Source organism: Harpia harpyja, chromosome 3 (assembly GCF_026419915.1).
Source record: "Harpia harpyja isolate bHarHar1 chromosome 3, bHarHar1 primary haplotype, whole genome shotgun sequence".
Taxonomy (NCBI): Eukaryota; Metazoa; Chordata; class Aves; order Accipitriformes; family Accipitridae; genus Harpia; species Harpia harpyja.
Genome location: NC_068942.1, coordinates 26,943,696 through 26,969,264, shown reverse-complemented (window position 1 = coordinate 26,969,264; position 25,569 = coordinate 26,943,696). Strand labels below are relative to the sequence as shown.

General features: G+C 37.1%; 1 protein-coding gene across 47 annotated transcripts in view; it reads left to right on the top strand.

Annotated features, from left to right (window-relative positions):
* Positions 1-25,569, top strand: part of RIMS1 (regulating synaptic membrane exocytosis 1) — a 341,727-nt gene that overhangs the window by 173,914 nt on the left and 142,244 nt on the right. For 46 of the 47 annotated variants that reach the window (XM_052781720.1, XM_052781726.1, XM_052781737.1 and 43 more), the window contains 4 exons: positions 16,209-16,276; positions 17,014-17,124; positions 19,298-19,397; positions 23,801-23,924. In XM_052781720.1, the coding sequence (XP_052637680.1) occupies positions 16,209-16,276; positions 17,014-17,124; positions 19,298-19,397; positions 23,801-23,924 (403 nt within the window). Of the gene's footprint in view, positions 1-3,542; positions 3,671-16,208; positions 16,277-17,013; positions 17,125-19,297; positions 19,398-23,800; positions 23,925-25,569 lie in introns of those variants that run through there. The other variant, XM_052781767.1, reaches the window with a different exon arrangement.

Genomic DNA, 25,569 nt, shown 5'->3' with positions numbered 1-25,569 from the left:
CCAGAGTACAAAATGTCACATACAATACCTAATATTGTATCTAAGACTCCTGCAATTGTATTAGAATCTCTTCTCCATTGTAACTTGGTTTTGATGTCTGGAGACAGTAACATGGATCTTTTCTGTTGTTTCTCTTATTTCCTAAATTAAATTTCAACTTAAAGCATAGGGTTTTTTCCTTGAATTGCCCTTTCTGTGCTACTGAATTAAGCTTGGAACCATTCTCTGGCTTTCTTCTTTCAAAAAACATGTTGTAAAACTTTTGGTTTAGAGGAAAGCTGCCTTTTCACCCAGGCATAAAACTGAATAGTATGTTTAATGCTTGGAATTTAACCTCTTAAAACTTGACAACTGGTAGGGTTGGATGTCTGTGTGAGATTGTTCAATGATCTTAGGAAGTTTTACAAATGCAGGAGTATCATACATGGATTAAGATCTAGAACAATTATTAGCAGGAAGATTATGGAGCTAAAATATGATGGTCAAAATCTAAGTATCAGATGCACAGTGTAGTGTGCCTCAGAGGATATTGACAGTAAAATAATTTGCAAGGGTAAAAACCTCCTGAGATTACATAGGCAATGTTATCCAAAGCAAAGGCTGAAGTGTGCTATAACTTAATTATGTATTTTTACTAGGACAACTGAATGGTAACTAGATTTCCGGTTAGTTTCCTACTGCCTTTCTACTATTAATGGATGTAAAAGTAAATAAACCATCAGTGTTTGATTCTCAAACTGTCAGATGAGCCTTTGGGGCAGCCAGAAAGGCTCTATTTGGCTGGGGCTGGGTGGAGTGAAAAGCACCCTTAGGGGTGTGCAGTGCATAATGGAGTTGGTGGCACTGTCCTTTCCTGCAAAATGCCCTTCCTGACCTCAGAAAGCTCTTCTGTTATTCCTCTCTTCTGTTACTTCTCAGAAAATACTCGCAGACACCTCTACCATCTAAAGCTGAAGCTGTTAGGCAGGGCTTGGGCAGATCTCATGGCTAGGGAGAGCAGTGGGTAATAACTGGTGTTGAGGACTGCCTGATGTGGGGATGGAGCAGAGAGAGGTTGCACGTATCTGGCACATTGGGGAATGGGAAGCAGTGAGAGCTTCAACAACACCGTTGGGCACAAACAACCTTTCTAAATGCATTTGCGAGAACAGTTTATTTGCTTTTTCACAAACATATGTATGCCATGGCAATGAAAGGAACATTTTAAAAAAAGTCAGAAAACAAGCCCCATATAGTGCAGTCTCGTTTAAAAGTTCTGAGGTTGTAGCAAGTAAGTATTTTTCATCTGTTGAGCCGGGTTGTGGCAAAATCCCCTGCCTTGTTTAGTACGTGCTGCAAGGCGAGGTGAGGATTCAGGATCCAGGTGAGGTGTGTTCTGAAAGTGAAGCAAAGCACTCAATGCCAGCCCTGGCAGAACAGGAGGATGTCCTTCAAGGAGTAGTGCAGAAGGGTCACTGGGAGAGTGGATGTTCTGTGGAAGCGCTGGGCACTTGGATAGTCTGTCTTTTGTCCCTTTTGCAAGAAATGTTCTCCGGCTTTAGGGAAAAGCTGGGTTTATGTTCCCTGGTCAGTAGATGTCCAGACGATAACTGTCTTTTGGAGTATATGAAGCCTGGACATTGTCCTCCTCCAAAGAATCCTCTCCTAACAAGGACATATCATAGAATCATAGAATGGTTTGGGTTGGAAGGGACCTTAAACATCATCTAGATCCAACCCCCCCCTGCCATGGGCAGGGACATCTTTCATTAGACCAGGTTGCTCAAAGCCCCATCCAACCTGGCCTTGAACACCTCCAGGGATGGGGCATCCACAGCCTCTCTGGGCAACCTGTTCCAGTGCCTTACCACCCTCACAGTAAAGAATTTCTTCCTAATATCTAATCTAAATTTACACTCTTTCAGTTTAAAACCGTTACCCCTCATCCTATCGCTACACTCCCTGTTAAAGAGTCCCTCCCCATCTTTCCTATAGACTCCCTTTAGGTGTTGGCAGGCTGCTATAAGGTCTCCCTGGAGCCTTCTCTTCTCCAGGCTGAAGAACCCCAACTTTCAGCTTGTCTTCATAGGAGAGGTGCTCCATCCCTCTGATCATCTTTGTGTCCCTCCTCTGGACTTGCTCCAACAGGTCCGTGTCCTTCTCGTGTTGGGGACCCCAGATCTGGACGCAGTACTGCAGGTGGGGTCTCACCAGAGCGGAGTAGAGGGGGACAATCCCCTCCCTTGACCTGCTGGTCACATGTCAGTGAAAAAAGCAGATGTTGACAGTTGTGTTTATCTTTCTGCTGATACTGTGCTACTGGGGACACTGAAAGTCAGCAGTGGCCGGGGATGTGAGCTGTGGCTTTTGCTATTGACTGACAGGTGAGATGTGGTGTGAAAGGCAGTATTCAGTACCTTGGTTTTGATCATGTGATCCACAATTACAGTGGAACAACTTGATTAAAAGTGTATTTTCATTATTACTAATAGACCTGTATATTATTAAAGACGAAAGAACCGTAAGCTCTCATTAGCTTAATTGTTTATATTTTATCCCTTATAAGCTTCTCTTTGTTTGCTTTGTTTTCTCACATTTTAGTTTCTGAACAGGCAGGTTTATTGTATTTCTGAAGTCCTGCAGTGTCTAGATATGCTGCAGAGAAACATATATTTTTACAGAGGAAGACTGTCTCTGCCAAAGAAACAGTTTTATTGTTGTGTGTTTTGGATATGATTACATTAGATTAAATTCTTTAGCAAATTTTATTAGCTGTGATTCTCTAATCATCTGGCTTTACCCAAATATGCTGGTGTACAGGTTCTGCTTTTCTCTCTTATCTTGAATATGTAATTTGGAATACAAAATGTTATTTCCAGTTTTTTATTTAGAAGATATTTTTCTTATATAAAATTACATTTCCATGCACACATCTCTTGTGTAAGAAAAGTATTAAATCATCCCATTAATTTGTAAAAAATGGTAATTTTTTTCAAGGGCCATTGTGTTTTCAGTGTGCTAGAAGTAAATCTACAGTTTGGGAAGTTTTACATAACTTAAACCAGCCACATTTGCTTTACACAATTGCTTCATTTATGCAGTTCATTAAAACTTGTTCAGCGCACAACTGCTGAATATAAATAATAACTGCAGCAGTAGTATTGATTACTTAGGTACCTGAGCTTGGGTCTACTGTTGGTTTAAAGCACTAAGAAACTTCTTTCCTGTTCTATCCGGAGAGGAAGGAGCTTTTTTTTCCCATCTCGTTTCCTGAGGATTGTTAATTCTGGATTCCTAAAATCATTAACTCCTTCTAGAGACTGAAACTCCTTGTCATTGCAGCGAACGTGTATGAACTAATGCAGTAATCGATGCTTGCACTACACTGCAGAGATTTGTTTTGATGACAAGAGCTCTCGTAGCCCTGTTTGGTGTCACCGGTGTTGAATGTTTGACGCTGCAGAATAATTTGGCTTAGAATCAGGATGCAAGGACCTTAGGGACTTCTTTTATATCGTCTCCTTCACACTGAAGTGGATTTTTGCTTGCATTACGGTTTTGCTACTGTTGCAGGCTGGAATTCAGCAACCTACTAGATGCCAGTTGTGCTCTTTTAACCATTCTCTTGCTGATGCTGCTATGTTTGCTGGGTTTCTTCAGTTTCTACTCCATACATTGCATTCAGGGACAGGTAAATAAGTGGCTATAGAGTGCTGAGGTTTTAGATATATTTTTATATCTTATATTTTTTTAAAATATATCTTTTTATAAACAGATTTCTTTAATGGTACAGTTTGAGTGGAGACGCTGTGTCCTCTGAATGTAAAGTATTAGTTGTAGCAAATATTCAGCTTAAGCAGAGAATAAGGAACCATTTTGCTTGTAAGTCTGTGTTTCAGTTATGTTTATACTTTGAAAGCTCATGTGTCAAATATAATTTGACATTAGTGATGTTATGTGGCATGAGTTTTTAAACAAAAATCTGTATTTTGGAAGCACACATCAAAATGTAAATGTGTTTCTGAAAAGTAATAATAATATTCCAATTGCATTATGACTTTTGCATTTTGGAGAAGTCATGGATAAAAAATTTATAAATTTACTTCAGGAAATAAATAATCATTCCTGTGTATTATTTCTCTTTGCTAGAAGACAATTGATGTGTCCTCAATCCCCTGAACTGCGCTATTGTTAATATCTTTAGCAAGTTCAGAATGAAATATGATTCTGTTACTTTTATTTTTGCATATTATTTTGGGGAAAAAAATCATCAAACCTGTGTGCATAGAACAAGTATGTTTGTTTAGCATAATATACAGTTATGGTTATAATAATAATATATGGGTTATAATAAATGTACAGTTGTGCTTATTTTGAATGTTATCTCTGCATCATCATACTGATGCATTGCACTTTCTGAATCAGGGAAGGACATCAGCCCTGTCCTTAGGGGGGAAAAAAAATAATATCTGTGTTTGGAATAAGGTCCTCAGCTAAATCGCTTAAAGGATCACAGGGGAAAGCAAGAGGAGGGATTGTAGATTGCAAGTTCCTTAGGAATTATGCAGTATGAGAATAACAGATATCTTTAAAATTTCATATCTAAGTAGATGATAACACTGTCTGTAAAAGTCTTTTTTGAAAAGTAGTCTTTTCACTAGAAGAATTAACCCTAAAGATTGTATGATAGAATAAGTCATGAAAGAAGTTTTATCCTCTCAAATATTACAGCTGTTTTAGTTAACATATATTAAAAAATCCATGTGTGAAATTCATTTCTTTTAGCAGAGTTTAGAGGAGAGTAAGAGTATACTGAGGGCAGAATCTGGAGAGATGCGTTGGAGAAAATGGGGTTGAGCAGCAATGAGAACAGAGATGGAACTGAAACAGCAGCAGGAATATCAGGAAAACAAGATGCTGCTAAGGTGGAAGAGATAATGGTCAGCCTTAGCTCTGCATGGAGTTTAAAGGATAAGACTGGAGAAAACCTTTGGTTAAGATCAAAGCCTTGCACTCTCTCTCACATTTAATCAGTCAGTCGTTTATAGCTACATAAAGAAGGTAAACCCCTGTTTCTTCTTCAGGCTACTCACCGTGGTAGACAGCCTTAAACTGCCTTCCAGAGACCTCTTGCACATCCTGGAATAAGTTGATGAAGAAGGTGAAGTAGGGTGGGATTGAGAAGTATAGAGCTATGACACCCTGCGCTGGCAGAGATTCAAGGCTGTGCTGTGGGCAGTGGCATACCGCAGCACGTCTCTAGCCTTTGGAATAGCATGGAATTGGGAGAATTAAAAGATATTTTAAAAATCACACTAGCCCCACATCCCCCGGTCCAGCTTTGGTCTCTCTTGAGAGCGTTTGACTTTTTTGTGTAATAGACTGTAGAGTTATAAAGGATTATTAAACCAGACCATCTCTATCTCTCTGGCCATTAAATTTAACTCATCTCTCCCCCATAACTACATGTCAGTTAAGCTAAGTATTCCTCTCTGAAAATTAAACTGTGTGCTGCAAGGAGAGAACCTAAGAGACTGAGCTGTCATCAAGGTCACTGTTACGTCAGGGTGTTGGTTAGGTGCAAAGGTGCCCAGAAGACAAACCATGATACAGAGTAAAGCAAAACCGAAAAACAGCAACAACAAAACTTTAAGTTCTCCACCAGTTTGACCTGTGGTGGTATTTGGTGGCAAGTAGTAGGCAAGGCACCTGAGCATGGCCTCTGGCCAACCCTTCTAACTCCTCAAGTGCAGGGTAATTACCAGGTAAACCAAGGTAATGGTTTTCAGACAGCAGCCAGGCTTGTATGCTATCCTCTCCTGTTACCACTGTGATAGGTTATATCCACCTCATCATCTTCTGCACAGCTAGTCCTTAACTGATTGACCTTCCTTCCCTTTTTCTACACTTGTTTATCCTGGTCTGAGTGTGGAGCCATTTCCTTGTCCACTCTGAACTGGGTCGTCTTTTTTCCAGTTCATTTTTCCAGTTTGTCAGGATAGCTTTGAAGTCCAGTCCTGGTCTCCTGTAACTAGCCATTCCTTTCTCCTTGGTGTCAAGTCACCTACAAATCTAAAATGTTTCTGGTTTATTATTTAGAATGGTAATTTGAGTGTTGACTATTACTATATTCCAGACAAATCTGACACACCCTGCTTAATGAATGCTTTGGGGTTTTATGTTACCAATTTTAGCTGTTTAGAATATGCTTTTCTAAATAGCTTTTCACCTTATGCTAGTTTCATTTAGACGCTTTTTCTCGTGTGACTCTAACATGGCATGCTCATAAACAAAACTGCTCAACTGAAGATATTTGACATCTGCTCTTTGTTACATATTTTACTGCAGTGGTAGGAAGTGAAATTGGGTTAATTTATTATTGACACTTTGGTTTCTTTGTTTTTTTTGTTTTTTTTTTTTTTTTAGATCTTTTCTCTTATTATCTTGAAGGTCATTTGTTTTGCTTTAGCATTTTTTCAGGAACTGATAATAAGCTGACTGGTCTGTAATTTCTAGCCTCTCTTCCCCTCCCCTCTCCTTTAAGACTATGTGCTGTGTTTGCCCTTTCCCAGTTTTGTGGAACTTCATCCATACTCCACTAATTCTCAAGAAATAATTGTTCTTGGCAATGAGGTAGCTTCAGACAGGTCTGTAAGTACTCAAGGATGAAGTGAATTAGCCTAATGTATACTATATCTAAACAGTTCGACCTCTTCCTGCTTTGGCATAACATCTAATTTTTATGCTACAGACATTGTGAACTTGTTGCTATGAGTTTTGCTGGAGTTTATTTTTAGGAGAACTTATTTAAAAAAAAAACAAAACAACTTAGCTGTCTTGCTGTCATTTGCTGATAGAGCCAAATGGTAGCAGACTCTTTCCATGGTATTCTAGAATGACAAATACTTGGTACTAGATACTAAGCACTAGGGATGATATATTTGCAGAATGATCTCAATTGTTTTTACATTTTGCTGTTTGCATTAAATGTTGTGTGTTTCTAATTTTGTCTTGTGTGCTTCCTGGTACACTATCACTGTAAGTTACTCACTCATAGGCAACTTTGCATTGATTGTTCACCTTCTTCTAGAAAATGAAACATTAATGACTTAGCTGGTCAGTCTTTGACTTAATTTCTCCTTCCTCTGTGTTGGGCTGGTTCTGCTTCTGATGTTGGTATTATTTCTTCAAATGCTTCTATGATTGCTGGACTCCTTTTGCTGTCGTGGCTGCTTCCTTATTTTTGCTAAGGTTGGGGTGGTTTTGGTTTGTTTTGTTTTTTGGTGGTTGGGTGGTTTTTTTGGTTTTGTTTTTTTGTTTGTTTGGGTTTTTTGTAGAAAGGTTTTGGGTGTTTCTTCTGCTCAGCTTCCTTCCCTTTTAAAAGATCACAAAGTTGATTCACTTTCACATTCTTAATTATTTCCTTCTTCTGGTGGGAAGCAAAGCTCCACAGGTCCTTTGCTGGTTGCTTTCCTAGTGTCAGTGATCTCTCGCTGTGCGTTCCAAGGATTCTTCCTGCAGCATTCCCCTCTGAACTGGAGAAACAAAAGCCTTTAAAACCTTTCATTATCTTCAAATGCAGCATAATGGAGGATTCTGATGAATGCTTATTAAAAAACCAAACACAACCAACCGTCACCAGGCTCATCTTCCTAATTTGGTGCTCTGGAGTAGGTCCCCATCATGGTACTGCTGAAGTGTTTTTCTCTTTAATCACGATCCAGAGAATTTCATCTGCTGTATTTCCTTCCTGAAAGCTCTGTCCTGAAGCTCCGGACGACCAAGAGCCTTTTTTTCCCTCCTCAGACTTTCTTTTTCATTGTAATATTTGAGATTAATTATCTCCCCCAGTTTTCATGAAAGTGAAATCATAACTTTGATTATGAAATATAATCTTATTTTTCAAGGGACTTGTGCACGTCTGCATGATTGGCTCTGTGTGTGTATGTTGGACAATTAACAGAAAAGTTCACTGTCTTTCTCCCTTCCGATTCCTGTGGTCCTGTGGATAACAAGAAGCCTTGCTTCTTGTTGCTGTTGTTTCTATCAGCATGTTTATAAATACCGTGTATTACCTTCTATATCTGAGCAGAAATGCCTTTCTCCTTTCCCCACAGTAGGAGAAAATCTATGTTCAAATAAGCCTCTCTGGGCATAGCCCATTTTGGTCACCTTATTTGCAGTGGGTGCTAGCAGGGCACTGATACCTCACTGGGCATTGTATCCATGGGACTTCTAAGGCATGGGGTGCTGTTTCACAGCCTTACACTTTTTTCTGGTTTGCTTGTCCTTGTTAAAATTCCTGTCTACTGGCAGCGTAGAAACACCCTGGGGTTTGAGGAGAATTTATTTTCAGCTTTGATTTTCAATTATAATTTGTTCATGAATCAGTCTTTAACAAATATTAAGATAAAAAATATTCAACTGAATCTTTTTTAAAAGTATCAGGGGAAAAATACCAAAAGAGGCCAAAATGAAAATACTACCTTTTGCAATTAATACCTACTCAATTGGTTTTAAATGTCAAAAAAAGAAAACCCACACCCCACCAAAAAACAACAGAAACAAAGCCAGTACACACAACAGCTGAAAGCTCTTTTGTCTATGTGGGCTTTTTAAAATACCTTCTCCTACCTCTCCATAAAAGGCAATCAAACCAAACCAAAAAAAAAAACCAAACCCCACAGGAAAGAAGAATTGTGTTAGGCTGAAGAACAGCATGGCATACTTGAAGTGCTCGGAATTCCTTCAGAGCAGCAGAAAAGTCATTAAGAGCTGGTCAGGCTTTTAGTGTATGGGATAGCTATGTATCTGTCTCTCCAAAATTATGAGACCATGTGACTTTTTGAGACAACTTGCTATACATTTTGCAAATTTCTTCATACACTGAACAAAAATACTATCAAGAGATCAGGCCAAAGCTAAAATTGTGTTAATTATATGAAACAGGAACTCAAATAAAACTGTTAACACAAGTTAGTGTCAATACTGAATTGGAATTAAATAACAATAATAAATTTATTCAAAGAAGCTCTAAAATTCAAAAAGGAGATCTCCATCTATCCATCCATCTACAGAATTAGCTTCCACTCAAAAGAGTAATCCAAGTCAGCAAAATCAGTACTTAGAGCTAGCCCTGAGATAACAAATTTTTTCTTAAATCTTTAAATACCACAGTATCAAAAAACAATTAAAATGTTTGCCTGCTGATTTGAAGCTCTTAGTGCCGCTAACCATTTTTTTTCTGGATCCTCAATAAAATATTTTTAAGAAAGCTTTCAAAGGAACTTTTCAAATTAATGAAAGCTCATGCATCTTGCTTAGTATTTTACATCTCTCCATCCTACAAGTTCTTTAACACTTGAAACGCTTTCTGAAGACCTTACAGAACATGCTTCTGAGGGCCATCCCTTCGTGAGTCATATAATTCCTGGACTTACATGCTTATAATAAGACTTACACATGCTTAGAATAATATTTTAGGCAGTTTCTGACATGAACTCTTCAACAGCTAGATGTTTATTTTTATCAACCCTTTCCACTCTCAGTGTCTGAGTAGAAGGAACGAAATAATGTTGGTTCAGGGATTGTCATGAGCGGACTCCCTAGAGATTCAGGAAACTTAAAACAGCTTCCTTGTTACATACCTTGTGTCCATATTAAAAGTGTCAGAATCATTCACAAATCCTCAGTTTGTTACTTGACTGGATAGGTAGTGATTTTTGGCTTCAAGCTTCCATTGGCAAGATTAGTAATCTTTGCTTTCAGTAATTTATAAAGCCTTCTAACAACCCTGAGATAATTCAGGTAGGAAGTCCGCCTTGTGAAACATACAAATTGGCCCAATTGGTTTTGTTTTGGAAGGTCTCTTGCAAGTATACCTTTAGATAAACCTTCTTGAGCCATCAATGAACACAAATGCCATACTTTCTTATAAAAGAGTGTATGTGTAAACTGTACCCCTAATTTAAAAAAAAAAAAAATCACAATCCATAAAATAAAAAAGTCTTTGCTAAATAAATATCTGGATAAGAAACTCATGTTATATTTTAAACAGTCCACAGAAAATTCACCTTGCACCCACATAAAAAGAATATATTGAAAGAATTTTTAGTAATCAGCCACTGACAAATCATCCCTTTGCAAAATCAAAAATAATTTTGAATTTGCAAACTCTTGTAAAGAAACAACTTTGCAATATTAACTAAGGGAGAAGTCAAACGGATCTTCCTTTTCACTAGATTTAGTTTATTATTGGTGTCCTTAATCAAAATAATATTTCCTGAGTTCACTACTTCCTTGCCTAATTATTTCTGGATTTCTTGTTTGCAAGTATCAATCAACATTGAAACCTGTGCTGTGCTCACAATGTAACTACCACTTTAAAAAAGATTTTTAAACTAAGGAGTTTGTTTCAAAATAAAATGCCAAAGTGTTCATTTTGAGTGAGAAAGAGTATGAAATGCCCTTATCTTCTAAATGAAATCCAATGCAATTATATATTTTCTGTACAAACTAAAACCTAAACTTCACAGTCATGTGGTGCAGTCTTCCCACATACTGCATGAGCCAGCCTGTCCTTGAACTGCATAAATGGTAAAACACAGACCTTGTTCAGCAGGGATTTAAGTTCTTAACTGTAGGCATCTGAAGTGGGTTGATTTGAGAGCAAGGAGATAATGAGCATTTTTTGAAGCTTTCTGTATAAATAAGCAATAGGTAGCTCTTGAATTCTCTGCTTGCCACTTAGATGTGAAGGCTGTCTGTCAAGCCAGGGTACTCATGTGTTTTCTCTTTATGTGGTTAGTTAGTAGCTTGACTAGAATGATTTAAAGATACATTGTTTATACACTGAATTATTTTTCTGACATGGTAAAATGATTAGCATCTTTTTTTTTTTTTTTCTTGGGCATAGAAGTACTTTCTTGCTTAACAATATGACCTATCACATCTGTAACAGCAGCCAGATGTTTTTGATGGCAATAACATTATGCTGAAGACATTTACCAATAGCATGCAAAATGGTCTTCTAACTCATGAAAACTCAGGCTATGAAGGAGGAAGGCAATCGAGTTGATACATGGAGTTTCTTTACATTTTTTGTAACTTTTCTGTAGGTCGATATGTGGCTTGTATTGATTTTTACCTTGGGAAACAATTGATCATTTCTATGAGATGCTGATCAAGTTCCATGGGGACTGTGGAAGACATAACAGAGGATGTTCCAGATCTTTGATGAGCTTTATTGTCTGTTTAATGCAGGCTGTATTTAACTCTAAAAATTAACAAGGGTAAATACATAAATGGCTGTTGCATGTGTTAATTAGAGAGATCTAGTCTGACTATATAGGAAGCTAGTTTATGCTGTAGTTTTAGATGCAGCCTCTGAAAATAATTGTCTAAGTTTCCTAGTTATGTGATAGAACTGCTTTATTAATTAGCTGCTACGTGTTAGGCTCAATTAAGTGCCTAACATGGGCTGACTGACATCATTAGACTGTCTGCTTCTTGTCTTAAGTAACTGCTGCAAATCTAGTGCATCTGGATTTGAGCAAAACACCAGAAGCACGTTCTTTGCTGAATATCAGTAGTCTCCGAATAGTCTGGATGGATTTGGGGAAACATCTTGGGGTATTTTAACTCTGGTATTCAAGACTCTTTGGAAATCAGCATGACTGGTCATACATGATAACGGACTTTCTCATATTTTGTGCTTGTTGTGGCTTTGCAAGAGAGATAAGGCTGTCATTTCCAGCACTTCTCAGCTTTGCAGGATCTCACTCGAAATCACAGTATCCCAGCATTGGCTTTTGGTATGGGTAGTGCTGCTGAAGATGAAGTATTTTAGAGAAATTTTTTTTTTGGTGGTGTGAGTTTTGCTTTCCCTTCATTTTGAAGGCACGCATGTTGCGGATATAAAAACAACAGCGATTTATTAAGAGTTTTACTCCCTGTCTTGGGATTTGATTGAAGACTGCAAAAGACTTCTCGCGGAAAAACAACCTCAACACATTTGTGTCTTGTAAAGTAGATTTATGATTATATTCATCTGTGTCCAAAAGTAAAGTAATCAAGCAGCAACATGTTAATAGGAAAAATATTTCATTGCTGGAAGGATACAACTTTTGAATTATTCCCTCAGGAAAGAAGGTTTTGTAAATAATATACTTGTTTCACTCCATTGGTCTTAAGTAAATCATGTATCATAACTGCAAATGCATTTTTAATAATATGCTTTAAGTTGAAATACACTTTTGTGTGTTTTAGAACATCAATTCTAAACATATCAGTAATGTATAAAAATAATGGTACAGGATATGTATATTTTCATAGGGGCTTATTATTTTTAAGTTTTTCATGTTTTTAAATTTAAACCATTGTTTAAAAAGTGTTTAAAAACAGTTTAAGCCTGTAAATCAATTATTTGCTCCTTAGAAAAGTAGGTTTTGCCTCTCCATAATGTCTTAAATTTGTCTTATTTTACTAGTTATTTTAGTGACTTTTACCAGTGGAGAGAGTACTCCATGTATAGGGGTTTTTGTTTTGAGTTTTGATGGGGGTTGTTTTGACAAAATCTGAAACTCTGAAACTGTGGTCTTAGATGGTAAGTTTTCGCATGTTACTTACCTGTTCCTGGTTCTCTGTAATACTAGTTCAGTGAAATTATTTTGTGTAATTAAACAAATAGCCAGTTCTGGGGTATGGCAGTGCAAGAATGGTATAAATAAGTATTAAGTAAAGATGCAGCAATGACATAGCATGATCAAGGAGAAATTATTGTTAAAGTATAGCTGTAAAAGAGTACTGAACTGCAGATGACAAGATGCTAGTGTCAGTGTTGCTGGCATAAAATATTTTTTAAGCTCATTTGGGGATTTTGTTCCTTTATGTTTTAATTTGTGTGTTCTACTCTGAGTATTTATAAATATAGATCAACTGACATTTTCCATTGTGAAACCCTTTTTACAGTTGTAGATTCAACCAAAAGTTTGCATGCTAGTGGTCTATTTCGTACTGAATTTTTAATAAGAATGAAAAATTAAGTCATTTTTCAAGAATGTGGACTCTCTTCTCCCCAATTCATGCATTTTTGCAGCTTTTAAAATGTTCACCAAATTGTAGACCTATCACTTTCAGTCAAGGTTTTTGATTTGATGGCTACCTTTATGCCTTCCCAGCGTATCATCCGTGCTCCAGCTCAGTAGAGCCGCGTTAGCAGTGCGGTTCCTGCTCTCACCTTCTGAGAGCAGAGGGCAAAAGGACCGTGGCTGTGGCCGGCCGCGGTGGACGTAGCTGATGGCTTGGAATTTACCAAAGCGCAGAACAGACAAGAGGGGTGAAAGGGACAAAAAGCTAAAGGTGCGGGGAGGAGCGGATAGCGAGGATGTAGCTTAGCACTGAGGGGTGTGAGGGGAAGGAGGGATTAAAATACACAACCTAAAGAAAGGACACCAAAGCCAGAAGCAGAAGGAGACAGAAGATGGATGATTGCAACAAAATGGACGGGGAAGAAAGGCAGCAAAGGGTAGGTAGTTGGTGAGGATGGGAAAATTAGCAGGTTAGCCAAGGCAGAAGACGTATGAGAGCATCTGGTTACAGCAGGAACTTGGTGGGGAAGGATGCTAGATGCATGAATCAAGTAGTCACGGATATGCAATAACCAGGAGGAAGAGCAGCAAGGAAACTGGGACCCAGAAGCTGAAGCTGGGGAAGGAAGAAAGGGGAAAAGACCAGGGAGCAATGGGGACAAGAGCAGAAATGTTTTTGAGCACTTGGACACACACATCTGCATGCTGGAGCTGGCATTTATTCCTGCCTGAACATTTCTCTATTGCTGAGCAAATAGCTGTGAAACATGGAGGCAAAGTGTGTTGTATTTTGCCTGTGGCAGGCCAGCTCACACAAGAGAGTTGCTTTTTGGTGCTATTGTTGAGTCCATTACTGAAAATTGGAGAGCTCTGTGCGACGGATCCCAGCTTACTGCCAGCACTTGGGGTGGCAGTCTGGTTCGTGGATTTGTTGTTCTTGTTGCCATTTTGAAGTCTATAAAGGTGCAAGGAACGTTGCTAAAAATAAAACTGAAAGATCTTTAATGTGAAGTTAAGCTCTCCAAAATTGCAGAACTTGAGTAGCTAATGCAACCGCAAACTGCCTCGTGTGGTTATGCGTATGATCATCATTAAGCTGTTTAAAAATAAGCTTGTGCATGTGATCATGTAGATGGTAAACAATTAAAGACTTTACAGATTATAAAGAGTGATACAACTTGTATTTCATAATCAGCATCTAAAGATTTGTCAAAAAAGAGTCAAAAATAATAAACTCTTCATATAAATGTATTTTTTTTTCTTGGTAGAAGCATGCTTTGTTTGGGGTCCTGTTGGATGCCTGTGTGCTAGTAAGAGTATTGATTTAACAGTAGTATTAGAGAGATGTGTTTTATAAGATAAGACAGTGAAGATGTATTGCCTAAAGTGTACATAATAAATAAAATACGTTTTCTGAAGACATAGAGCATATCAAGAGTGCAGAGAGTATTGTCAATAAGTATCTGACTTTAATGACAAAGTAGGATTTTTACCCGGTGGTTTTTAAATGATCCATAAAGAGTTTGTAGGGATGTTGCTAGGAAAGGATATGAAGAGTTGTTCTGTAACGAAAACTAATGCTGCGACATAATAATTTAAAGACTTGTGAAAAAAAAAAATTACTTGTGAATTCAAAAAGCAGTATTATCAAACTGTTCCACTAACATGTTTCAAATGACCAAGGTTCTCTGCCAAAGTGAGGGTGAAAAATGCCTGAAGTGCAGGTATGGATATAAACCTCAGTGAGAGGTGACTGTATTTCCTTCAGGGTCTAAAACTAACCTCTGAAGTGATAGTTTAGATTTTGGTTTGGTGGGGTTTTTTTTTGTTTGTGTGTTTAAAGGGATTGTAAGGTAAATGGCAGAATCATCTACTTTTTCTCAGATAAAATTCAAAAATATCTCTTGGTTATTTCAGATCAAGCTTTTACATATTACTGCTATTGCAAGAGACAACAAGAGTTGTCGTTCTCATTTCTAAGGACACTATTGCATTTTTGTTAATACACTGTGGCAATGCCCAAAGGGATGAAATAATACCAAGGTTCAGAGCTCACAGGTATATTCTGCTTAAAAGTAGCGCTAGCACTGAAATCCTTCAGAATTGTTCCTGCTGTATCAGTCTCACATTTAGCCTTCTGTTGGATCTATTCTAGCCTGCATCATTCTCCTATGTCCTTCCCAGTATCACCTGCACCCTTCTTCTTCGTAAAGAAAATTGTGCTCTGAATTGCACTCCCTGATATTCTTCCTCTTGCAATTCCTGCCTCGTCCTTTTCTTCCTTGGAGTGCATAGTTACATCAGTCCTCCATCACAGACAACTGCCAGTGAAGCTGGTAGTTTCTTTGCTACCAACTCAGCCTTCTACAGCTGTAATATATTAAGTCAAACTGTTGGTTTCCATAGCTTTCCATAAATTCGTATATACTCTCTGTGGTGTTACGTTCTGCTGCCTTTTCTCCTTGGCCCAATGGGCTCATGGCTTCCAGACCACTGTAATTCATGGGTTTTTTCTTGATGTACATAGTATATAAGTTTGTCCCAATCAAAATGAAAGATTGCAACCTCATATCTGCTGTTGGTACTGTTTGCTCTATTTGTGTGGCTCTTTGGTGCTCTGTTACCCTTAACCAGCTCCTGTGCCTCTCCATCTGTACGGTACCCGTTGTCACAGTATTGATCAACTACTTTGCAGATTTCTGAGTGTGGTTGACCGTTCTGTCCTTAACTATAGCTAAGTGCCTATTTTGTGGAGTATTCTCTCTCATGTCATCGTTAGCTGTAGTCCTGTGTGTTTGCTAGGGAGATGGGGGGAGGAGGAGGGCTGTGAACGAGATGCATTGGAGTCCGTTCTTGGAAGATGAATGGGCAAAGTAAAAACCAGCTGGAGTGCACAAGCAATTCTGAGGTCCAATTCGTGAAAAAGCAGAGGTCCAAATAAATGCATTATTATGTGGTTTTTGTTTTTATGTTATTAGGCCATATTGTTTTCAAATTGATATAAGTTAATTTGAATCATAATGCAGGTTTTGTATTTGCTTCATCAAACTATTGCACATTAAAATTAATGTATGCAGAAGTAATCATTCATACATATTTCTCTGAGAGATTACACATTTCTTTCTACTCATATTCTTCCAGGTGACTTGGATTATTACTGGCTGGATCCTGCCACGTGGCACAGCAGGGAGACATCCCCTATTAGTTCGGTAAGAAATAGGAAAAAAGAGGTTCATAAGTATGAATTAAAATGCTGATTATTTCAGTTCAGCATAGATATTTTGTTGTAAAAAATTATTCTATACAAATTACATGAAAATTTGGTTTAGTGGATCATGGAAATTGAAATCAGAAAGCAATTTTCATTAAAATGTACACTGGTAAAATTGCCTGAATTTTAACTTGAATTTAATTCTTTTGTAGACATGACACTAGATTTCACTACGCACCACAAAAGCAGCTGTGAGCGTGATGCTGCTCTGGGAAAGATTAGTGACTTTTTCTATTGACTTGCACTGGGAAAGGCTCATTTGGATTTTTATTATGTAGTGAACCCATGTGGTAGAGCTGTATAACATGTATATTATTCTAAAGAAGAGAATTTATGAATGCGCTTTGCAGGGTCATGGACTTTAAAAGTAAATGTTTAATTTTATTACCTGAGGTATGTTTTAAATGTTTAATTGTATTGAATTTTGAATTCTATTATAATTCTACCTGCAGACTTAGTGCTGATATTTTTTTTACAGTGGACATAAATATTTAATGAAGCCAGAGTCCAACAGATATAATAATAGAAGCTTGGGTGCAATATGTATCATATCTGAAGGATGTTTGTGTCTACTGTGACATAATGATCCAGAAATTTTATTGGTTTATAAATGTGCATCTAAATACAGGAAGATGGTTGCACTTCTTGAATTCCACTGCTTGTTTTTTTTAACAGCATCCCGTAACGTGGCAGCCTTCTAAAGAGGGAGATCGCTTAATTGGGCGTGTTATTCTTAACAAGAGAACAACCATGCCAAAAGAATCAGGTGCATTACTGGGGCTAAAAGTAAGTATTACATAGTTTATGTGGTAAATGAAAGAAACTTCCACTGACCTTAGACCTAGAGGTCCAACACATTAAATCAGAGGACTCTCCAATTATATGGTCATTTGACAAAAATGTATTCCTCATTTTTATTAAGTTTTGAAAGTTATACAGAAAAATTATGAATGTAAATGTATTTAATCATGCTGTGCAGTCTTCCACTCATGCATGGCAAAGGAGCTGAACCGTTTTGATTAAAAAGTGTCTGTTCATTTAGCTTCTTGTCTGCAAGACATATACTGCATGTTGCAATGCACTAGTGGAGTCCTGCCTTTTCTAGCTCTACTGTTTGCATTTCAGTCAAGTAATTAATCTCATAATCCATATACATAAATGTCATCCGGATGCAAATGTTTATAAGGTCAGTGTTTAAAATCCACACAGCCATTCGGAACAGAAATTTTGTAGAATGAAACTAAACATTTACACAAAAATTTGCAAAAAAAACCCTTAAAGCATAGTAGAGATTATATGAAATGTAATTCCAGTTAATCTGGTGCCTCAAAAATTAAGACATTGGCAACACTGTCCAGTTGATTTAAATCCCTAAATAAGTAATTTGTAGCGGACTTTCAGGTTCATGTCCCTAAATTGCCGGAATGCTTAAAAGAGAGAGAGTGCTCTTTCTGAAGCTGGTGGGGAATACAGTGTGCTAGTTCAAGAATTTCTCTCTCAAGGTATATTTTTAACTATATGGAGCTCCAAAGATGGCTGAGAGAATTTAATTTGGGTGTCTTCCTGTCCCCACTGAGTGCAGCAGAAACAGTGCAAAATATGAAACATTCCCATCCACTTAGGACTGAGTCTACTTCAAAGGGCACTGACACTGAACCGCTCCTTGCATTTAGTTTTCTGATAGTTCAATCCCTCACATGTGATGGAGATGTGGGTTGTCAGTTCTGCTCATCATGGTGGGAATTAAATCAGGAAAGAACCTTGTGAACTTGGTAATGGCATGTCCTGGGTAAGAGCCATTTATCCACCTTGAAATGAGATAGCGTGGCATGGGAATACAGAAGATGAGAACAGCTTCACTCTACTAGATGTCTAGCAGTCTGTAGCACAAGGCTGATTTTTGCTGACAGCAAGCAATTTTTTTTTTAATATGTGAGAAAAAAGGTTGGTCCTAGTAGGAAATGTAGATTGGAGAGCTTCTTTTTGATTTTTCATGTTTCAATGTTGTATGATATGAGCTAAGGCCCCCACTGGCAAATTTAACTTATTATCTTGTGACAGCCTTGTTGGCAGGTAGGCTTCTCGATTTTCTTGGAGATATATCTGTATTAAAGCTTCTACTAGTTATTGTGATTGCAACATAGGGAAATAATACCTAATGAACTAGCGTTCCACTGTTCCCTTTTATTATAAAACTCCTTCCAGGATATTCCTGACAAAAAAAACCAACCTGGCTGGAGAGAGTAAGGAAGCCAAAGAGAATAGCAAGTCAGCAAGACTACATTTTCTTGGTTTATATTTTATTTAAAATCTAATCTCTTGAGGGCACCTTTTGTTCTGATTTTCCTGATCTCTGTATCATGCAGTCATCTTCAAAAATAGCTCTGTTCAGTTCTGTTAACAAAAGTCAGAAGTTGCTCTTTTGTCCTGTCATGTGCTTGAATGAGAGGGCCTGGGGTTTAGCAATAGCAATGTTCTTCTGAACTGTTTGCCCATCTTCCATAGTAGTGTATTTGCTAAGTTTTTAATTGTTGTACCAGTTGCATTTTGGGATTTTCATACATTTGATTTGATGTGTACTTGCAATTTAAACTTAAGCATGTGACAGACATCTATTTGCAAAAGGTACATTTTCTTTGTTATTTATTAAGAAACGTTCTTTCTGCAACAAATTTAGGTACTTAGCAAACGGCATAAGATTGATTACTCGAACACATCAAAAGGAATATCAATTTTATACATTCTGTGTCAGCTGTACTTCTTTTCAAGTAGATCTGGCCTTTTTGTATCTTTAACTTTGTCCTTAAGCCTCTGTAGAGCCCAAATTGACAATAGATTTGCTTATGCGTATTTTAGGTTTAATTTTAAAAATAATGTGAAAACTGATATGTCTATATATTTATGCCTGATATGATGTCTGGTTTGTGGCTTGGAAACTCACAAATTTATGATTAACCAGGTTGTTGGAGGAAAAATGACAGAATTAGGACGACTCGGTGCCTTCATTACCAAAGTGAAGAAAGGTAGCTTGGCTGATGTGGTGGGGCATCTCAGAGCAGGTAAATCAATCAGTTGCATATAAAATATATTGCCTTTTAATTTTGGCTTTTTGTAATGCAGCTGTTAATTTATATTAACATTGGTTGTGTGATATGCTAATATTTTTTAAATACAGGATGATACCGTAATGTTGTTATGGAATGCCACAGCTGCCTACATTTCTAATTTATTATTAACTCCAGTTGCTTGGATGTATGAGCAAAATACAAGACACTCCTCATCAGTGCTGGTGTCAGGACTGAGTGTCACCGGTAACTTTTTGCTTGCTAGCTCAGGAGCTGCTTGTTACACTTTATAGAAGCAATGCAAACATTTTTTAAAACTGTTACCTTGTGGCAAACAAAGCTCACTGCAGTTACTTTACTTGCCCTATACTGTCACCTGAAGGATGATGCACTGTGTACACAATGGTCTTTATTAGTGCTTCTTTCAATGTGAATTGTTACAAATAAAAATGGAAAACAACTCAAGAAAATGGTCTTAAAATATTTCATTTATATAAGATGTATATATTGCACTTACAAATAAGTGTCTGTGCTGTTGGCATATTTCAAGCTTCTAAATGAAGCGAGAACTATGCACAACAGTTGGTTTTCAAAGTTACTTCTTAGCGGTTTATATTTTTACCATGGCTCTAAGCAACTACTTTCCAAGTGTTGTCGTAGCAAACCAAAGTCTATGCAATGCCTTCTTAGGAATCAGAAGCTGCGATGACAACTTGTATGATTTTAGGATAATTGCTTGAAGAAAATAGTAATACAGAAGTAGAAAAGATGAGTCTCTAAAAATACCCTACTTCGTTTTGGCATTTGTTGAGATTTTTTTTTTTTTTTTTTTTACCAAGTCAATATACATGGGATTGATAGCACCAGTTATTATAGTTGTTTATAGATTTTAATTGCAGATAATAAGTACAGAAAATAAGTTTCTTTCCACTAATCTTGAACTATTTGGGCTGAAATATTACATTTCTAATGTGTTGTGTTTTAAGTCAAAGCTATTTTTAATTTCTAAAAATATTTTTAGAGCCAAAATAATTTCACAGAAAAAAAATACATTGTTTTGTGCCTGCTTTCAATGAATGAAAGTCTATTCAGCCTATTGTATGGGAGTAAAACACAAAAAAAGGCATGAATGAGTCCTTGCCGTTAGGAAAACATGCTTTTTCGTCTTTATGAAAAACCTCCAAAATTTGGCTAGTTGGTAAATCTTTGAGTAATTGTACAAACCTCATAAATTTTAACAAAGGCAAATACGAAGTCCTGCATCAGGAACAGAATAACCCAGTGCAACAGTAAACACTAGGAGCCAATCAGCTAGAAAGCAGCTTGGCAGAAGAGTGTCTGGAGGTGCGGGAGGACAACAAGATGACCATGAGTCAGCAAAGCGCCTTGCAGCAAACACTGATCATGTACAAGGCTGTATTAGGAGGGCTGTTGCCAGCAGGTTGAGAGAGGTGGTTGTTGCTCTCTATTCGGTGCTTATGGGGCTGTATCTGGAGTACTGTGTCCAGTTTGGGTTCCTCTAGTACAAGAGAGATACTGACAAACTGGACCAGGTTGGGCAGAGGGACCTAGAAAGTTGATTACGGGTCTGGAGCATATCATGTATGAGAAGCTGAGAGAACTGGGTTTGTTCAGGCTGGCAAAGAAAAGACTATGGGAGGGTCTAATTCTTGTCTTTACCTGTCTAATGGGAGGCTGTAGAGAACCCAGAGTGGGCCTGTTCTCAGAAGTGCACACTGATCACCAAAGAAGCAATGTGCACAAGCTGGAATGAGAGAGATCCTGTTTGTGAAAATCTTTTTTTTTTTTTTTTTTTTTTGTATCTAGAGAGGATAGTTAAGGCTTAGAACAGGTTACCCAGAAGAGATGTTGCACATTCTTCCTTTGAGATACCCAAATCTCATCTGGTGAAATCTCTGAGCAACCTGGTCTATCCTTTGATGTTGGCCTTGCTTTGAGCAGAGGTTGGAACTACCTGACCCGCAGAGGTATCTCCCAATCCGAATTACTATTTTAGAAATCAACATAAAAACAATCAGAGATTTGCAGCGTAAGTCTGAAAACTTTCCATCTCTGCCGAACATGCATCAATAAGTGGGGGTAGAATGCAAGATGCATTAATATTCCTTTCTAGAGGCATCTTAGATACCCTGGGATATATGCCCCACCAGCAGAATTGGCTCCATAAGGGTGTAGGTGTCCTGTAGGTTCCACCAGCCAGCTTTGTGCAGATATCTTGGCTATCCTAAACATCTACAGTGTAAGGTGTCTAACAGCTCCTTGACTGACTGACTTGCAACTCTGTGCTACTACAGTGGGACTTAAGACCGGAGAGTTTCTCACCTGAATTTGTAGCAGTGTATCACAGGATCATAGAATGGTTGAGGTGGGTACGACCTCTTGAGATCTCTAGTCCGACCCCACTGCTTAAGCAGGGTCAGCTAGAGCAGGTTGCACAGGACTATGTCCAGTTGGGTTTTGCTTATGTCCAAGTTTTGAGTATCTGAATGGTGTTTTCCTGTGTCCATGCCTATTACTGAGAGCAGAAATCGGAATGTAAGCCTTATAAACAGTATCTTAGATGAAGGAGACAATGTAAAAGGGCTTGGCTGGTCAAAAAGATAACTCAACAAGCTGAGCAAAAGATGGATGGTGGTGATCTGGTTAGAACTAGCAGAAGTGTCATTTCACTCAAATCTCCATTTGGATCTAGTTTTCAGTAAGAGCAATTGGAGCCACATCTGTTAATTTAGCATTCTGACTATGATGATCTTACATTTAGTCATCCTGGCAATTCTTTTTTTTTTTACTTGTTTGATCTCCTATTGATTCTCAAAAGTAAAAAAGCTGCTTAAGTCCTCTAAAATTGCGATACAGGCACCTCCATGTTCCTCTTCAGGATTCTCAACCATGTTGCACCTATTTTGTCTTCAAAATGTGATAGATCATTGCTGTGTAAATGACATTTAAATTGTGATTTTAAGTGTTACAAATGTAGCGTATGTACCAGTTGGGTTTTGCCATTAAGTTATAACTATTGCAAAGCTGGCCACATCTTGTTCCTTTTAAGGCCTGGGATGCTTTTGTAAATTAAGCCAACTATCTCTAAAGAAATCAGATTATATTTTAGGGAAAAAACAACATGTTAGTTTATAACAGTTGTTAGCTTTAAAATACAGTCAGTATTACAGAAGAAACTGGGTGTGTTTTTACCGAGTTGTATAAATTTTAAATGAAGTTCCTAGGCAATATCTAATTCCTGTTCCCCCCGACATAAGATTATGTAATAAATATATGAAATATTTAAAACTGTTTCAGCTAAACAATGTGGTAGAAAATGAAACTTAGGCCAGCAAGCATTTATTAAGTCTGTCTTTAGCAAGCCCTCATGTTTTAAAGAATGCCAAAATGCTTTGAAAGCCAGTGGAATACTCTGTAGAGTCCTTTCTTAAAATACCAAAATAACAGGCTGTTCGGGAAAAAGGACTTCAGTTTTTCCTTGGCTTATTAACAAGCGCAAGTTTGATCATTTGGCTTAGATCTCCTCAGAAAGGAGCAAAGCCAGCAGCTGAAGGGTTGTTCCTGACTGAATCTGATAAACATAAAATCATTGTCCATAAAATTAGTTATTTGTGGCATCAGATAGTGGTTGTGAAGTTTTGGCTGCTGCATATGATGGGGCATAAGAGCGTAAACTTACCCTATGGTTCCTGCAGTTCAGTTGTATATACTGATCTTTCTTTAGAAACTACCCTTCAAGGTTTTCACCTTTTTATAATAAGGCCAAAATACAGTGTAATGTACATACTATTTAAATTCCAGAAATAGCAAGCTGAAAAAAGAAAGTTTAGATAACTTTCACATCATGTTTTCCTTTCTGTCCCCTCTAACATCCTCAGGGGATAGTGACTCACTCCTTGCTTTTCTTTTTGGTTCGTTTGACACAGACAATGAAGACTGTCCTTTTTGTAGAGAAATTGAAATGCACAGTGTATAAATTGTACTAAAATGTCACGATTTTTAAAGGCTTAACAGTAGGTATTTATATTTTTCATTTTTGAAGATTAAGCTGTTTTCAAAGCTTATTAACTGCTAGTTAATAAAAGATTGTTTTAAAAAGACTCTTTCATTTCATAGCGCAATAACAGGTCCTGTATTATTTTGGAAATACTTAATATGTTTCCACAAGTGGTTTCTTTAATATGTTTTGTGTGTACAAATTGTAGCTGTGTTCTGAGAAAGGAGCCTTCTTAGTGTCTCAGAAACCTTTTTTGTGTTTCAGCACAGCTTTTTAATTGATTTTGGGCAATGTTACTTGGTTATATAGATTTCATAAATGTCTTGCACGTCTTTGTAAAAGAATATGGAAATGAGATAAACTTCTTTTTAAATTCAAGGGGACGAAGTTCTAGAATGGAATGGTAAACCCTTGCCTGGAGCTACAAATGAAGAAGTTTACAACATTATTTTAGAATCAAAATCAGAACCTCAAGTTGAAATTATTGTTTCAAGGCCTATTGGGTAAGGCTAAAGACTTGCTTCTTAAGTACAGTTATTACTTCTACTAATGGGACTTTTAAAGGGACTATTTGTGAGTTCATTATTTTTTAGCTCTTAATAATGGAATATGATTCACTTTCTATTATTGACATGCTGTATATTCCATTTTCTTCACTGCCATTTACAATCTTGGATCTTTCCAGTGAGATATATATATATAAATGTTGTGTTCCGTATGGTCGAAGTACTCACAAGGTTTTTGCCAAGTGGCAAAGCTAAATTGGTGTATCAAGTGGACCTGTGCATGAGAAAAATCTGGTTTTCAGGCTTTGAGCTTCACTAAATCAGAATAACTTATGCAAGTTTTCATGAGTGGAAGGAAGCATCAGCAAACGTGGAGCATTGCACAATTTTAATAAGTCAATGCTAGTGGGATTTTAAACAGGCCTTCTTTAAAAGCTAAAAAAAGGAAAACCAAAACTATTAACTGAAAAAACTATATTTAGCATTAAATGATACTGTCATCAAAATCAAAAGTGGAAACAAAAAGTTTCATCAAAAATTAGCATTAACTTGTTATGTTTATAATCTTAATTTTTATTTATTATAAATCCAGGCTTGGGGTTTTGTGATAACAATTCTTCTGTTATTGATTTCCCAAATAAACCTTAGAAAGATCATAAAATCTGTTTCAATTGATAAGATTAGTGGCGTTGGCCCTGCATTTGTCACAATTGTTTCAGTGATATTCTACACTCCTTCCCGGAACACGACTCTATTGGGACTGTTTTGAGCTAAGTATTACAGGATTGAATATGCATCATATATTGTAAATTCACATTTGTATTGCAGAACAGAGTCACATGATTAACAGTAAAAAGTGACTCTTGGCTAATTTAAAAAAAAAATTAAAAGGATTTAAATCTCTCTGTAGTTTTTCATCTTCCCAGATGTCATGTGCACTCACTGTCAAGTCTCTAAATACCACTGTCCTGTAGGTAGACGGTAAACTGTTTCCTCCTTATGAATGCATGATTATTTCATTTTGAATTTGCTAGTTTTCATCCTAATTATAATTTTTATCTGTCTCAAATATAAGTTTTCACTTTTAGAAACAAAAAACCATGATTAATTTTCTGACTAAAACATTCTTCTACATTTATTTCACATCAGCTTTTGATTTTTGGTTTTGTCTATACTGCGCAAGTGTAGCTATATTTTGCAAATGAGTTCTGCCTTTTTAATGGTAATCACTATTAAAAGTACTTAAAATTGACATTCGTTGCTAATTCCAGTTATGAGTTTGACCTTCTAATGGAAAATGAAAGCTTGATGCAATAATAGTGGTTGTTAAAGGCTAAAATTACCATCCAGATGGAGACTGTGGGGGAGTAGAAACCTTATTTTACATTCTTTAGTCAGATAAATTAGGAGACATTCCTGACTGAAAGTTGCAAATTCAGTCCTATGTCTTTGTAATTAAAAATAAAATGCCATAAGGAGATTTTTGGAAGTCTAGTTTTTATGTTTAAATCAGCAGAAAAGAAATATGTTGATACTGGACCCGATTTGAACTCCATGTCTCAGTTGAAGAAAATCTGAAAATTGATTTGTACAACTGATGTAAAAGGAAAGTGCTAGATTAGTATTTTAAGTAATGAGCTTT